Source organism: Syngnathus leptorhynchus, chromosome 1, assembly GCF_054491065.1.
Source record: "Syngnathus leptorhynchus isolate UIUO chromosome 1, UIUO_Slep, whole genome shotgun sequence".
NCBI classification, from domain to species: Eukaryota; Metazoa; Chordata; class Actinopteri; order Syngnathiformes; family Syngnathidae; genus Syngnathus; species Syngnathus leptorhynchus.
The window spans coordinates 24,389,385-24,405,974 of record NC_141195.1 but is presented as its reverse complement, the minus strand read 5'-3'; the positions used below and the strand labels follow the sequence as shown (position 1 = coordinate 24,405,974).

General features: G+C 41.6%; 2 protein-coding genes across 6 annotated transcripts; both read right to left on the bottom strand.

Moving 5' to 3' along the window:
- Positions 1 to 67: 67 nt before the first annotated feature.
- On the bottom strand, positions 68 to 9,612 carry LOC147062938 (uncharacterized). Its single transcript, XM_085900987.1, is given in 2 exon segments — positions 68 to 1,898; positions 1,900 to 9,612. Coding segments are annotated over 2 exon segments (2,172 nt in total). The 5' UTR covers positions 3,211 to 9,612; the 3' UTR covers positions 68 to 1,037.
- Positions 9,613 to 9,758: 146 nt separating this feature from the next.
- tnnt2a (troponin T type 2a (cardiac)) lies at positions 9,759 to 16,455 on the bottom strand. Of its 5 annotated transcripts, XM_085901447.1 has the most exons (15): positions 16,396 to 16,455; positions 16,224 to 16,274; positions 16,138 to 16,148; positions 15,861 to 15,923; positions 14,779 to 14,826; positions 13,925 to 13,954; positions 13,723 to 13,744; positions 13,570 to 13,633; positions 13,228 to 13,344; positions 13,062 to 13,139; positions 12,875 to 12,985; positions 12,696 to 12,805; positions 12,498 to 12,588; positions 12,045 to 12,085; positions 9,759 to 11,618 (listed from the first exon to the last, which is right to left on the bottom strand). In XM_085901447.1, exons 2-15 carry the CDS (start codon positions 16,259 to 16,261, stop codon positions 11,585 to 11,587), a joined length of 858 nt encoding a protein of 285 aa, XP_085757573.1. In that variant the 5' UTR covers positions 16,262 to 16,274; positions 16,396 to 16,455; the 3' UTR covers positions 9,759 to 11,584. The 5 variants fall into 5 exon arrangements, with proteins under 5 accessions (XP_085757573.1, XP_085757411.1, XP_085757322.1 ...); XM_085901285.1 differs by lacking the exons at positions 16,138 to 16,148; positions 16,224 to 16,274; positions 16,396 to 16,455 and having other exon boundaries at positions 15,870 to 16,031; XM_085901196.1 differs by lacking the exons at positions 9,759 to 11,618; positions 16,138 to 16,148; positions 16,224 to 16,274; positions 16,396 to 16,455 and having other exon boundaries at positions 11,654 to 12,085; positions 13,723 to 13,741; positions 15,870 to 16,037.
- Positions 16,456 to 16,590: the final 135 nt, after the last annotated feature.

Genomic DNA, 16,590 nt, shown 5'->3' with positions numbered 1-16,590 from the left:
GTTTGTTAGGTTTAAATACCATCAGACAACATTACATGCTAAAACAAGAAGGAGAAGACAACCAGGATGAGTTTACTCGCGAGGAGAACGATAGAGAAAGGAAGCTCAGTTACAATCTCCACCAGTTCTGAGTTCCTCCCCCACGTGCTCCTCCTTTTAATGTCTTGGGTGCCCTGGTTACAGAGGCGTTGCTACACTAAAGGGAGGGGAGATAGTGGCTGTAGCAACGCTGATTAGCTAAGGAATGTAGTGTAGTGTGAATTGATATTCTCGACCCCCACATTGGGAGTGCAGAATCTGCTTTCTTCCCCCAACCAGTTGTCCTCTCCACAGGTGGCCGACTATTCCTCGACTGTGATCAGATAACTTGAAGCACTTTGAATCTCGCTTACCTGTGAAACAATGCAACTAAACCCTTGCTAAGTTTAACTTCTTAGTAAACTAACACAACACATAATAATAATAATAATAATAATATCTAACCTTACTTAAACCTTTCAACACATATTAAGTAAATGTAAGGTAACTGATATACAGTTCCTTAAACGAACATTGAGTAAATATGGGATAACTTTAATGTGACTACTTCAAACTATATATATCTAGTTTCTATCATCTACAATCTATGAATCAAAGCTACAGTTAACTGAAAAGGAATAAAGTCCCGAACCAAAGAACATTTCGCAAGCAAAGAAGACCTGCTCATTGTCATTGAAGACCTCTTTCAAAACAAACACAAAAGGACAGGAAGGAACCATAAGGCTGATGGGGATCAATAGACCTTCTTTGAACTAAATACAGAGCATTTAGTTCAAAGGAGAGTCGTAAACTCGTAAAACATAAGCCCCCCTGGTCTGGCAGGCCAAGGCTTTCCCGAGGTTACTCCAACATTTCCCTCCTGTTTATCACATATTTGCTCAATCAATACATCACCAAACACAACCACTTCTCTCGATTTTCAGTTGTCGGATCACAAGTATGAGCACAAATATGTTTACAACAAAAGGATAATCGTTGCGACACAGTCATTCAGGAACTCACAGATCTGGGAAAAAGTCTGCGAACTCAAATGAAAGCATTCCGTCATCATCATCGTTATCATCATCATGCTGGCGTTCAGACATGAGGCATACCCGGGCCATCTTGTCTTCCATAGGCGATATTGCTGTAGTGATGAGACGATTAAACAGAGCACGCAGACATGGAATACAACAACATCCACACAAGGTGAGTATAGCAGCAAATACTGCAATTGATACTATAATTGAGGACACAAGGGCTTTATACTTCCCAAAGGCATTCATCCAGTTGTCCCACACCGATGTGTCCACACCAGAGTGCTCTTTCATCCTCATGTTGAGGGATCGCAGGCCTGCAATGGCCTTCGTCAGGCTCCCATCAGGGGCAGTGTTGTTGGGGATGAAGGTGCAGCATTGTTCTCCGAACATGGCGCAGACCCCCCCTTTCTCAGACAACAACATATCAAGAGCAATGCGATTCTGGAAAGCCATTAGGGAAGTTGTGGCTAGCTGTTCGTGCACGGCCTCAAGCCCAGCTTGTGTCCAATTGCCCAATTTCTGCACATTGTAATGGATGTAATTTATCCTGTCTACGTTTTTGTTTATCGTACACCACCAACAAAGGGAAGACTCCCATCCAGCTGCAATTTGGTCAACTAATTTGTATTCACTAGGAACCCCTCGGGGTACTCCAATTGCATCTATATAAGTTGGATCATGGTCACCTTTCCAATTTAAAGATCTTTTGCTTCTACCGACTTTAGCCCATTCCACCGGCATCACCCTTTGCTCCTCTACCACAAGATTCATGGCAGTCACTGGATATATGGAGGTGGGCAAAATTAACGTGACTAAAGCACAAATACCCGTATGGTTTTTTTGGCAGACGATCAAAAATTCTATCATCACCGCACCACCACCATATATCACTTCGTGACACAGGAACAAAGGATACATCGGCTTCAATTTTTTCACTGCACCAGTCATCTGACAGATTTCCCAGCTTTTTCCCAGATCCTGTTATGTAAATACACGTAAAATTACCTTTGGCTACATTTCTTGAAAACAATGGTTTTTTTTCTTGAACAGATGTCATAGGGAACACTTTGTCCCACGCTTTACACTCTAGGCTAGGATTTGCAGTAGTCATAACAGATTTCACACAATCTTTGGATAATGGCGACGGGACAACATACAACAATGGTCGGGGACCCATGCATACGACACATTCAGTCTTTGCTGCCTGTGCAGCTTGTTCTGCCAATAACAACCAATTATTACTCTTGCCAGTTACACCTGTAGTCACTTGAAACCAATCATCCACATCCATTCTCGATAGATTTACTGCCATTACAGAAGGTACCTGTGGCAAAGAAATTAGAGTGGTATCTTTTTGATCAGGCAGGCTTTGATGGATTAATTTTTGTGATTGTTTCTCATCAATTAATTTGATCTTTATCAGAGCCAAAGGGTCTTCACCCGGCATATCTACGCCCATTACTAGATAAAAATCATTAACTGAAGACACCCCCCCACAACCTGGTAATGGTAAAAAAGACGATCCATAACCCCCCACTGTTCGAAATGAGTATGGGTTACTTTTAAGATTTGATATAGTCAATAAAAGTGGGTTGTGCTGGCCATCTTTCAATGGTTGCATTTGCCCTCTAGCCAAAGTAATCCCCTTCACTAACATCCATTCCCATGGCCTAGTGTAAAAGGCAACATACCCCTTAGGCCCAGTATTCCACAGCACATTTCCCCATTGACACCATGGTACTGCTTCCACAGCATTTGCTTTCAAAGTACACATGTAAACATCATACTTTTTCCATGGCGTTCTGGATCCACCACAATGAATTACACTGCAGAGGTCAAATTGATAAGTTACCGTTGTCCCTTTCTGGTGCAATAATTCTACACTACTGCCAGACATTCTCACACACCTGTCTGTAGTTCGTCCCGCAGACTCAATAACAGGTCCAATTTGTCGTTTAGCCCGATATGATGGAATGATATTTTTGAAGGCGGTGTGGTTAAATCGCCCGTCCATCTCTGCTTCACTCATCATGGCTGGGCGTGCCCCCACTGGTTCCCACAAATACCCTATTGCTAAAAACAACATAAGGTCAACAAATGCGGCTGCCAGGCATGCAACAGCCCCATTTGTCCACCTCCTTGGCATTGTCATTTCACTGAGAGGTAAGGTCACCTTAATCAGACTTTTGTTCACTTTTTTTGTCGGACGTTACCTCAAAGGAAATGACTTTCTTGCAATGTGTCAGGTGTATCCAGGTTGACCTCTCAGCTATTTTGATCGCTGTTGGAGTGGTCAACAACACTTGGTATGGCCCTTCCCACTTGGGAGAATGCCAGTGCTTCTTTTTGATGCTCTTAATGAGAACCCAATCACCTGGTTCCACTAATTCCAGTTCCTGTTGAGGGACAGACACATCTTCATTAGTGGTTTGTTTTTTTTGCTTCTCAAATATTTTTCTCATGTAATCTGCCAGATTGGAATCATCATCAGTTTCCCATTCGTTTTTAAAATATGGTAATCTATATCGTCGCCCAAACAGTTTTTCATATGGGGTTAAACCCTCAGTGCTTGTAATGTTTATGTATAGTTTAACCAAATCTAGACATTTTGTCCATGGTCTTCCGGTTTCCTCCATGCACTTTTTCAATCTGTTTTTTATTGTCCCGTTAACTCTTTCCACCATTCCGGCACTTTGCGGGTGGTAAGAGCAATGATTTTTTAATTCTATATGGAACATTGTGCCTATTTTGTTTATCACTTGATTCACAAAGTGTGTCCCATTATCACTATAGATTCTTTCCGGGATCCCGTATCTCGGTATTATGTCTCTACATAACGTTTTTGCCACTGTTAGAGAATCTGGTTTTCTGGTTGGAGCCAATTCAATCCATTTTGTGAATGCATCTATTATGACCAGGCAGTATTTTTTCCCATCATCACGATTTAGTTCAATATAATCCATATGTATTACTTGAAATGGATATTTTGGTTGGGGAAATTTCCCTCGCCTCGGTCTAAGATTACCCTGTGGATTGTGTTTAGCACACGTTAAACAGGCTCTGCAAAAAGTTTTTGAATAAGAATTAAATCCGTATGTTGTATAAATGTGGCTGACCTGCCCTACCATCCCCCCTGTTGACACATGCGTCGCGCCATGTGTCAATATTGCTGCCCATTTGAACAGGTTCTTTGGCAAGATAGGTCTGCCTTCTGGTCACTCATAGATGTCATTCACCATTTTTGCCCCTTTTTTAATCCAAGATTGAATTTCATTCTGTGGACTTTGTTGTTGCATATCTTTTAGAATTGTGTCGGTGATTTGATCTGCATCCTGTGTGTATAGAAGTGTTGGTGCCTTTTCTGCAGCAGCCTTTGCGGCCTTGTCTGCAAACTCGTTTCCTCTTGACACCTCATCAGTCTTGTGTGTGTGTGATGTGCATTTGCATATAGCTACTTCTTGTGGCATTTGAACTGCCTCCAAGAGTTCTTCTAGTAACTTGCCATGGGTCACATTTTTCCCAGTTGAGGTCACCATTCCTCTATTTTTCCAATATTGCGCAAACACATGGACAGTAGAAAATGCGTATTGGCTGTCTGTGTAAATTGTCGCCACTTTATCTTTCATCAGCCTACATGCTTCAGTTAATGCGACCAATTCGGCAGCTTGCGCAGAGTAATTAGACGGTAAGGCTTCTGCTTTCAACACTTTATCTTTTGTTACAACAGCATACCCAGTTAACGTTTTTCCCAGTTCATTTTTCCTTGATGACCCATCTACATACAGGATTTCCCCCTTTTTCAAAGGTGTGTCCTGTAAATCTGTTCTACATTTGGCTGTTTTCTCGGCCAATTCTTGACAATCATGTTTTTCACCCTCCTCCTCACTTGGAATCAATGTGGCTGGATTTAATATTGTGCATCTCTCCAAAGTCAAATGGGGTTGCGACAGCAAAGTTGCCATACATGACAAATGCCTTGCTGGTGATAAGAAAGTCATGTTGGTCTGTAAAAGCAGGGCTGACACCGCGTGAGGTACTTTAAGAGTTAATGGGTGAAACAGCACAATTCCCGCACTTGCTTCCACTGCCATAGATGCTGCAATTACTGCCCTTACGCAGTGTGGCAGCGCACATGCTACATTGTCCAATTTAGTTGAGAAAAACGCTATTGGCTGACATTTATCTCCCGATTTCTGCATCAACAATGACGTCATGAAATGTCCTTTACAGTCCACAGTTTGGATGAAAGGTTTAGCATAATTTGGTAATGCTAAGGTTGTGCTCGACACCAACGCTTGTTTTATCACACAAAATGCCTCTTCTGCCTCTTCTGACCATTCAATTGGTGATGACATTTTCACATTTTTTTCATACATTAATCTCTGTAGTGGTGCTGTAATTTCTGCATAATTTGGTACCCAACATCTACAGTAGTTTGTTAACCCCAAGAATGACATCATTTGCCTCTTTGTTATTGGTTTTGGCGCTTGCAGTATGGCAATTTTTCTATCTGAAACAATTGTTCTTCCACCTGCACTTAAATTATGTCCTAAATACTTTACTTCTGACCTACACACCTGCAACTTGCTTTTGTTCACCTTGTGCCCCTGTTTTGCCAAATGACAGAGCAATTCTATGGTATCTCGTTTACAACTTTCCTCATCGGGTGAGGCCAACAACACATCATCTACATACACCAAAATTTGGCTTCCTCCTGTAGGTTGAAAAGTGGACATGCTTGCATTCATGGCTTGCGAATAAATAGTAGGACTTTCACAATACCCTTGAGGTAACCTGGTGTACGTATACCTCTGTCCCTCATATGTGAATGCAAACCAAAATTGACTTCCTTTATCAATTTGTATGGAAAAGAATGCATTGCTGATGTCTACTACAGTAAAATACTTAACATCAGGTCTTAATGAATTTAACAGCGTATGTGGGTCTGGTACACATGGAGCTCTTTGAATGACGGCGTTGTTTACTGCCTGCAAATCTTGCACCATTCTCCATCCTGTGGAGGGTGGTGCCTTTTTCACAGGGAAAATTGGAGTGTTGCAGGGCGAATCATCACATTTTACTATCACCCCTGCTTGGATTAAATCACTTATTACTGGTTTTATGCCTTCCATTGCATCTTTTTTCAATGGGTATTGTCTAATGCATGGCCTATATTCTGTTCTTGATCTAACTGTTACTGGCAAGATTCCTTTTATTAATCCAACATCAGTTGGTCCTTGGGACCACAACTGTAGAGGTACTTCTGCCAACAATTCCTCTTCTTCTTGTGTTAAAAGTACGGATCACATTCCTTCATCAGATTTCATGTGGACTTCCCCTTTAACGTGGGTTGTCCAATTCAATGCTTTTCGTGTCATTCCTGTGCTTTCACTTCTCCATGTGTTTACTGACGTTGCGACCCAATCAGTGGCATTTTCTCCCTCTTCTACGAATTCCCCTAAATCTTTCCATTCCATATGTTTGCCCCGGAACAATGATACATGCAGTGGATAAATCATCTTATTTATTTTTCGATCTATCTCTTTTGGTAGTTTTATTGTTGCTGCTGCCACACTCTCAGTATCTGAGTACAGATATGTGATTGTGGCACCAACTGGTGACAACTTCATAAGAGTGTCATAGTACAATTTGTCAGGTCCTGGAAAAGTTTTGTACCAGGTGGTGACATGCAAATCATCAGATTGCATTTTTTCTTCCGGTTTTGTCAGAGACTTTTCTCCTTCATTGAGTAACGCTTCTGCAACCTTCATTGGGTGTATGTTTGGTACGCCCAAAGCATAGTAATAAAATGGTCGTCCTGTACCCTGGAGAACCATCACATCACCGCCCAGCAATTCATCCCTTCTCTTTACCACCAGCTTCCCATTTGCATCAGTTACTAATGCCAATTTCAATTGTGTCAAGCCATCTCTTCCCAATAAGTTCACTGGACAGTCGGGATACAGCAGAACCGGTATGTTACATGCCTCACCCTCAGGATCTCTTATCCAAACTGGCTCAGACATTGTGACAAGGGTCATTAGCCCATTTGCAGCTTTGACCCCCACCTTTTTCCCTGACACGCGCGCGCCTGGTACTGGCTCCTTACAGACTGTTTTACATGCTCCTGAGTCACATAAGAAAGTGATTGCCTCCCCGTTTACCAGTAATCTAATCTGCGGCCCCTTTGTGTCTAAAGAAAATATCTCCTGTATATTTAGGCTAATCTCTATTTCATTTTGGCAGTTAGATTCCCACTCTGTTACATGGGGATCTGATTTATTTCGATCCTGATCTAGTCATAATTGTTTTTGTCCATTTGTGCAGTCACGTGCCATATGACCTATTTCTCCACAACTCCAGCATTTTATTTCACCAAATTGTCCAAATCCTTTTCCTCTGCCTCTGCCTCTGCCTCTAAAGCCTCCTCTGTTAGATGCTCCTCGCCCCCTCTGACCTTTCCACCCTCGGTCTGCATCTTGGTAAAAAGTGTCACTGTCCTCTTCTACCAAAAAAGTGTCTTTTATTGCTTTCACTTCTTTCTGTTTTTCTTTCACCACCTTTTCTGCATGGAGGGCGTGAGTTATGTAGTCCTCCAAAGTTCCAGTGTTAAAGCCTATATAATGTTTGGTTACCCAGCTATGTATTGCTGGCCTGGACCCTGCGTGGATGGCATTTTTTAGTTGCTGTTGATAAGCACCTTGAGGTGCATTATCTTCCACCAGTCCACTGTGTGCTTTAAACACTTTTGTCATGCGCACTCGATACGCATCAAAGACCTCATTATCAATTTGCTTTGTTCTCCCTATTTCTGTATAATTTGCTCTCATCCTATATCTGTTGCGTGCCCGATTAATCAGCCCTTCCATTTGATGAAATAATTCTGGGCTGTTATAGGGTAAGGGTTGACCCTGAGCATTTATGGGTGCCCACTCCCCTCTGACTAAATGCCAATCTGGGCCCAAAGCTGTCATCCAAACTTGTTGGATTTCAGCCCCGTTCAAACTGTAAGATCTCCTCAAGTCTTCCATACCTGTACAAAACTGTTCCACATCTTCCTTATAAGAAACTACACCTTCTAATGCTTTCCTTATATCATCCATTGTCCATGTTCTGTAAACCATTACCACCCTGGGGTGAACTTCCTCATTTCTTGGGTCATAATTTGGGTTAGCCACTTGTATCAATGGAAACAGCGGCATACTTGGAGTTACTTCAGAATTTTCAACACTAGTTCCTTCAGCTGATGGGGCTGAAGGCCTAGGTTCGGCTTTAGGAGTCAATGGATAGTTTGCTCCCATCGTCTTTGACCACTCCATTTCTATTGGGTTTTTTTTTCTGGTGGCTCTGTCTGTCAGCCCATAAGGGGGGGGTGACCCCTCATCAGTGTCAGGCAATTGTGGATACAACTTCTCTATGGCCTTATGTTTTGAAGTTGTACCATGTGTTTTCACCACACTCTTCTCTACTTCCTCTAGACCTCCCTCTTCTTCTCTTGCTCTCTGTAACCTCTGGTTCTCTCTTGCTTGCCGACTATTAGGCCCAGTCTCATCATCTTCCTTCCTGCAATACAGCGCTTTTTCCACTTTCTCTTTTTCTCCTTTCTCTCTCACTCCTGCTACTTTAAGCCAAAACGTCACATCCTCATCTCCTTCCGCTTTCATTTTTTTAGGGTTTCTCTTTGTTTTCTCCTTTATGGCGCCTCTGAGTTCTATCAATTTGCTTGTTTTTAGTTGTCCCTCAAATTTGTATTTTTTAACCCATTTATCGAGATTTTTAAGTCGATCGGGATCCTGTCTTTCAATTATTTTCCAATCTTTACATTTTAGATTATCTCGAATATTAATTTTGCTCTTCCCGTTCCCCATTTTAATCAATTTGGTCCCAACTGTAAAACCATAGGGGTTTCTAAAGTCGGGTGTTTCCAGCGGGATAACGAAAAGATCCTGTGGTGATTCTCACTTCTACCAGCGAACTGGTGGAGAATCCTTGCCTATTGCGTCCACAGAACCACGTTATGTGTTCCCCACTGTTTTAATATGGAATACTATATCTAGTGATACGTATTCCCATTCACACTCTCAATCATTCAGTATTACGGTTTCCCGGGCACTCCGCCAACCCTTTTTGACGGACTTCTCCGTCGGACACTTCTGTCCTATTTATACGGACTTCTCCGTTTTGTTACTTTTCTACGGACTTCTCCGTTTTGTAACTTTTGTACGGACTTCTCCGTTTTGTTACTTTTCTACGGACTTCTCCGTTTTGTAACTTTTACTCTTATACGGACTTCTCCGCTTTGTTACTTTTATACGGACTTCTCCGTGTGTAACTTTTACTGGTACCTTTAGACGGACCTCTCCGTTCTAACCTAGGATTTTTATAGGGCACGACAAGCCCTCGGCCGCACCATTCTTTTTAAAAAAAAAACAACTCACCCCCTGGTTCTCTTCACCTCTGCGCCTCGGACTGCCTTCAACCTTCAGATCCCGGCTGACGAGCAGACAGCCAGCCTTTGAAAAGGATTTTAGGAGTCCACCTAGGGAATTCCTGCCGCGCGCGGTCCTTCTGGATCTCTGCTGTCGCCCGCCGGAATCCACAGGTATATCGGCATCCGGCTCGAAGGACCAATTAAATGTTAGGTTTAAATACCATCAGACAACATTACATGCTAAAACAAGAAGGAGAAGACAACCAGGATGAGTTTACTCGCGAGGAGAACGATAGAGAAAGGAAGCTCAGTTACAATCTCCACCAGTTCTGAGTTCCTCCCCCACGTGCTCCTCCTTTTAATGTCTTGGGTGCCCTGGTTACAGAGGCGTTGCTACACTAAAGGGAGGGGAGATAGTGGCTGTAGCAACGCTGATTAGCTAAGGAATGTAGTGTAGTGTGAATTGATATTCTCGACCCCCACATTGGGAGTGCAGAATCTGCTTTCTTCCCCCAACCAGTTGTCCTCTCCACAGGTGGCCGACTATTCCTCGACTGTGATCAGATAACTTGAAGCACTTTGAATCTCGCTTACCTGTGAAACAATGCAACTAAACCCTTGCTAAGTTTAACTTCTTAGTAAACTAACACAACACATAATAATAATAATAATAATAATATCTAACCTTACTTAAACCTTTCAACACATATTAAGTAAATGTAAGGTAACTGATATACAGTTCCTTAAACGAACATTGAGTAAATATGGGATAACTTTAATGTGACTACTTCAAACTATATATATCTAGTTTCTATCATCTACAATCTATGAATCAAAGCTACAGTTAACTGAAAAGGAATAAAGTCCCGAACCAAAGAACATTTCGCAAGCAAAGAAGACCTGCTCATTGTCATTGAAGACCTCTTTCAAAACAAACACAAAAGGACAGGAAGGAACCATAAGGCTGATGGGGATCAATAGACCTTCTTTGAACTAAATACAGAGCATTTAGTTCAAAGGAGAGTCGTAAACTCGTAAAACATAAGCCCCCCTGGTCTGGCAGGCCAAGGCTTTCCCGAGGTTACTCCAACATAGTTCTTCCTCATTATCTATTGTTTTAATTGAACGATTTTGACATTTGAATGCACTGACACCGTTAAAATTTTGTGGAATTGTTTAAGAGGCATATAATTATCAGTATTTACTGTCACTCAGTTACAAAAGAACTACTTTTCTGTGCACCAAACCTGCAATAAATTTGTAATATATGCATGTTTTTGCACGACAAACCATAAATCTCTTACTACAAGAGAAATGCTAGCAACCAGCTCGCAAATATTTGCGAAAGCTTTTTTATTTACATAGAGTATTTCCTCTTATTTTTATCTTCCCATCTCAAGTTGTCTGTTTGGTTTTGTGTTTCTGGTTATTGTTAGTCATCGGTTTGCCTGTTTATTTAATAGTGTCACTACACTGTTTATAAAAACAAAAAGAAAAAAATGTGTCAAACTGATAAGTTGAGTGAACTCAAACTTTCAAGGCAACAAACTGGTATTTTTTCAGTTTTGCTAATGTGAAAACTGTCTTTCCTGCATTTTCAACAAAGAAATAGAAGTTTACCAAACTAATTACCCCCTAACTTAAAGACATCAGTAAAAACAACACAGCACTTGTTTTGTTGTGCTAACTAACATTTTAGCTATTAATACAATATCCAAAAATCCAAAAGTCATCTGATTACTTTTGTCACTTTATGGATATGTTCAAATAGTCACTTTATCCTTTTCTATACCTTCTGGTTTGTCTCAGTCTCATCATGTCTAACGAGCATCTGAAAAGTTCCAGACAAGTCGGAGCCTGTCTCTTTTAAGGAAGTCGTATCAACTTTGTTTTTTGGCTTTCGGCTTTTTGGGCCTTTTCATTCTTACACCTCGTCCAGTCTGAGAAAAACAAGCGCTTTGGCCAAACTAAATGTCTTTATTTAACATCCATAAATCCAGTAAATAGTGATTCAGCCGGTGATGGCTGTTTTTCTGGAAAGAGTTGGCAGTGACGTTTGCTTTGCTGCAAGATTGGTTCCAGTTTATCACTTAATCTATTTCCTCAGCCCTCTCTTGGTTCTCTTAGACCTGAGGAGAGCAGAGAGCGTATTAGCAAACAGCCATTGTTGCTGGAGTTGTCATCTACTTCCAAAAATAACACGTCAGTTAGCAGCAGGCAGGCAGGCTGTGTGAAACATTCTGTGCCGGAGGTGTGGACTCTTGACAGCTGCGCCACACCCAAGCCAGCAGCCAGCTCGGCCAGTTACAGCAAAAGTGCCAGGAACGCTTTTAATCGCCGCTTCCCATTACTCATATTGCCATGTCATCAAAGTGAGGGTTTTCTTAGCAGTGACAATTTTTAAATGTGAGGTTATGGTTAAAAAGGAGTTGGCGTTTCACTTGATGAATAATAAAAAAAGTATGATTTGAATGTTACTTCTAAAGAAAGATGACAGGGTGAAACAATGACATTTCCCGATTTGTATGAAAAGAAATTTTTGAGCTCGGTTGTACGTTTTTTGGTGGTCACTGACGCGGTTCCGTAGTACATTGATCTGCAAGGAAGGAAGAAAAAAAATTTACGTTATAGACTGACATCAACAATGGATTGAAAAAGTCTACACACCCCTGATACAACACCAACTTTTTCCCGATACAAAAACCCCCAAAACTAAGCTCAATCGTTTAAAAAAAATAATAATAATAAAATTCTACCATTCTTGTTGAACGTAATTGACTTTTTCCAAATGTTTGAGTGTCATTATGTCGTAACCCAAGTGCGCACATCTAATTGAATCGACCAATCACATTCGATCTCGTTAAAAGAAAGTCAGCACGCACTTGCCACCCTTTAAAGTGCCTCGGATTAACTCAATTTTTCTCAGTCTGAGCAAGTACTTCTGTTTGGTTCTTATTCGATTGGGCGGGTGCCTAGGTCAACACAAACACACACTGACACACACACACCTCATATTTTTGGCTGGTGATCTGGTATTGCAGCTCAAACTTCTCAGCTTCCAGCTCCTTCATCCACTCCCACAACTCCTTAGCTTTCGTTCTGGGAGTCACCCAAAAAAAAACAAAAAAAGAAGGTTTTGTACCTTTTGAGAAGAGCCCACATGAAAATAGCGCAATCAACACACACACACACACACACACACACACTTGAGTTGCTCCTGATTCAAATTCTCAACATCCAGAGACTTGCGTCGATCGCTTAGGATCTTCTTTTTCTTCTCTCTCTCCGTCTGCTTCTTGCCGCTACGCTTCTCCGTCTGCGGGAAGTTTGGTGCATTTAAATTGTATAGCGTCGATTCTCACCAGAAATGATCCACTTTTCTCACCAGTTTCTGCATGTAGCCTCCAAAGTGCAGACTGGTCAGGGTTTTCTTCTTCTTGGCATCCTCCTCGGCTCTTTTCTTGGCCTCTTCCTCTTCTTTACGAGTGCGCTCGTCCTGAGCGCCCACATATGAATGGACATCATTTAGGTTGACTTGTTCTCGGCTTGTTCTCATACTGTAGCTTCTCTACCTCCAAACGTTTCTGTCGCTCCTTCTCTCGCTCGCTTCGGATTCGTTGTTGCTCCGCTCGCTCGGAACGGCGCTTCTCCTACGCACCGATAATTTGCTCTTGAGGTTATTTTTGAACACATTGGATCTGTTTGTGTGTGTGGCTTGCGTCAGGTTAGGACACTCACTATCCTCTCCTTAAGATGAATGATGTCTTCTTCTTCCTTCTTTCTGCTCTCAAAATGAACCTCAATCAAAGTTTGAAGCTCCATCAGGTCCTTCTCCATCCGTTTGCGATGTATGTCCTTTATAAGGGAACACAATTTTGTTTTATTAGTCTCGTATAAGGGGAGCAATGCTTGTAAAAATCTCTTTTCAATAAAAATTATATAAATGTAAAGTTATGTCAATTGGATTTCCCTTCCTTGAAAATGGATATGTCGGTAAAAAAAAATCCATGCTAGCTGGAGAGCTGTATTTTAAGTTTCATAATAAACCCTCCAGCAGAAACATATGCTGGCATAACTCACGTCAAAATCAACCTTCTCGCCATCTGGAATCTTGGGCGGGACGAGATTAGGCATCATAAATGGCCTACAGAGTACGAAAGTTGGGGGGGAAAAAAATGAGGATGCAGTAAATCCCTCCAAAAGTTCTATTTATATCATCAAATGTATGCTTACTTGAATTTTGGCTTGCTTTCTTCTTTGGTGAGAAGCACCCAACATGTAAGAAGAGGAGAAAGCGAGTCAAGACTACGCACGCTCATTTGCATTCAAGCCAGCAAGTTGAGACAATGAACCGTGTGAGAGTCGGCCAAAATGTCTTTCCCAGGAAGTTCATCTAAGAGACAAACATGAACTCGTTTGTTTTTGTCGCTTTTACCTTCTTCTTCGTCCTCTTCCCCATCGCCGTCTGTAAGCAAAGGACAATGTGCGTCAAACCAAAACGGCAGTGAAAAGGCATTTTTCAGTGGGTGTTGCTGCTTTAGAGTGCCTCGTTGTCAGCCCCGAGTGCACACAGGTCCTGCAGATTAAACGGGGAAGGGGCGACAAAATAAATCCAGCTTGATAGCCAGTGTGCGGGCCGATGCTTCAGGCTGCCGTGACTACTTTAGAGCGCCTCGTTGTCATGTGTGGAAGATGGAGGTGACGAACCATTAAGGTGTAGACATAAGAAAAATGCTTGACGAAGTGGCAGCCATTTGTATTTGTGGTATTTGATTGACAGTTGACAGTTGAGTGGGGTGTGGCTTTAGCTTAGTCAGTGGACACACCCACCAAATTTGATTTTTTAAATTATTTTCTATACTATCATTTAAAATTTGCAAAGTTGTGACTGAATCTTTTTTTTTTTTTTTTTTTTGCTATTTGTCAAAATGACAAGAACAAATCTTTTCACTTTACAGGAAAATTAAATTCCAGTCAGTAAAAAAACAAAAACAAAGGTGTTGTCCTGTTTTTGTGTTGAAACGCTCCTCACTGGTATGATATAAAGTCAGCAGATTCTCATGATGAATTGTGACTAAGGTCCAGCCTCAGGGTTGGAAGGTTTGTGTGACAAGGCGTCAACCAACACTTGCTGTTCATCAAGTAGCTACAGTCCCTCACATACCAAAGTGACATCTGACTCAGATAACTGATGATTTTCTCAGAAGTGTCTGATCCATAAAAACAGACCATACATTTGTCTCATTACTTTCTTTTCGACGTCCGCATTCATTCTTTCTCCTGTCATACCTTCTTCTTCAGCGGGCTCCTCCTCCTGCTCTTCTTCAGCGGCTTTGTCTGTTTGTAAGACAAAATATGTCACAAGTGAGTGAGAATCTTTGCAGTCACGGAGTTTGGTACAATACAACCTGTAGAACTTCACTGGACATCTCCATAAGCCAAAGTTACTGATATCTTGAGTTGGCTACAAGGAATCAGGGCTCAAAATTGTATTCATTTTCTTATTTTATGTTTTGTATTTTTATTTTTTATTTCGTTATATAGGCGGAGCCGTTTTGCACATGCGTAGCCTAGCATAAATCATTTCCAGTTTCAGTGCTCTTTCGTGAATTCAGACAAATATCTGATTTGCTTGCCAATTTGTTGTTCAAAGTTGGATGTTCTTTAGTTTAAGAGAAGTGGATTCAATCATGCAAGCACTTCATTTCAGTTAACCGCTCTAGCGTATGTCTATCCTCGTTTAGCTTAGCAATTAGCATGACCTTTCTCTTAGACAAACCAAAAGTCAAAACGTAGCTTATTTGCTACCACACAGGCAAGGATGACTTATTTCCAAGCAACTTCACAAGGCATTTAGCCTAAGCAGTAGCCATTGCTAACTAGCTGGCGCATCATAGTTAGCACTCAAGCATTTTTACCATTTAGTGTGTTTTAAAGAGCCCCAAAATATGAATTCCTCACAAACTGGATTGCCAAACTGCTTCTTTCAAGACAACAATGAAGATGATTTTGCAAAGGCGTGGATTGAGCTTGTCAGTGAACTCTTGACCCTTACAATTTCGGTTTGTTTTGCAAAGCCAAACCCCCAAAAAATGGGTTGTTTTTGACCCAGCAGTTTTTTGGAGTGCAGGAATGTTGACCTGTTTCTCTATTGAGCCCAGAAGAGAACAACAAGTTCACCCTAACACAAGGTCAGAAAGTAATAACAATGAGCTACCCACTTCTGGTATTTCAAGTATTTAACGCTCAAAGCAAGTGACGCGTTTTTTTCTAATATTGCCAAATTGAATCATATTTCTACTGGCATGTTTAAGAAGCCTCCTTATCACGTTGTACTCATTTAGGATCTTCCGACGAAATGCACAAATCACACGCCGTACCTTCCTCCTCCACCTCCTCTTCTGCCTGGTCCTCCTCTACCTCCTCTTCCTCCTCTGGAGGAACGAGAAGTTGATGTGATGACGTGACAGAAAGTGCAATGTTTGACATGAAATGCAGGTCAGCGGCCATAGCAACAAAATGGAATCAACAAGTTTGCACATCCACAGTGGTGTCATGTTACCGTATCAGGGCCGCCATGTTTTGGACGGAAACATTTGTTTGAACAAAGCATCTTTTGTTTTGCCAGCACATGGCATCTTTTCTTACCTTCCACCTCCCTGTGAAAATCAAACACATTCATCAAAGTTATGACACAAATCCAAATCTATGATCAAGGTACGGACGATACTTACTCTTCATACTCCTCCACTACCTCCTCGTTATCCGACATGACCAGCGGTGACCTTGAACACACACACAAACACACTCCAGAAATCCGTCATTTAGTTATAATTTAAAGTGCAACCTCAGCATCTTTTTTGCGAGTAATTTCTTGTCATGGTGTTTTCTTTTCGTGAAGCAAACCTGGGATGCAGAAGATCCTGTGAAGGGTAACCTCAGGACGAGCGGGAAAAACAAGCAAAGTGGAAGGCTGAAAGGCTGCACCGGCTTTTGTTGCGTTATTAATAACTTTTAAGATAGCTGCCGCTTTGCATTATCGGCAAAACCAAATAAGGGAGCGTGTAAATGCAAACACACACACACATACACTCTTCTATG

Bases quoted from the DNA above. Each gene is read 5' to 3' on its own strand.
- tnnt2a (XM_085901115.1), bottom strand. From the start codon at position 15,999: ATGGCCGCTGACCTGCATTTCATGTCAAACATTGCACTTTCTGTCACG. The intron at 13,745-13,924 runs GTAAAAGCGACA...TTCTCACCAAAG, and splicing joins GGAAGAGGACGAAGAAGAAG to AAGAAAGCAAGCCAAAATTC. The intron at 13,634-13,722 runs GTAAGCATACAT...CGTACTCTGTAG, and splicing joins GAAAGCAAGCCAAAATTCAA to GCCATTTATGATGCCTAATC.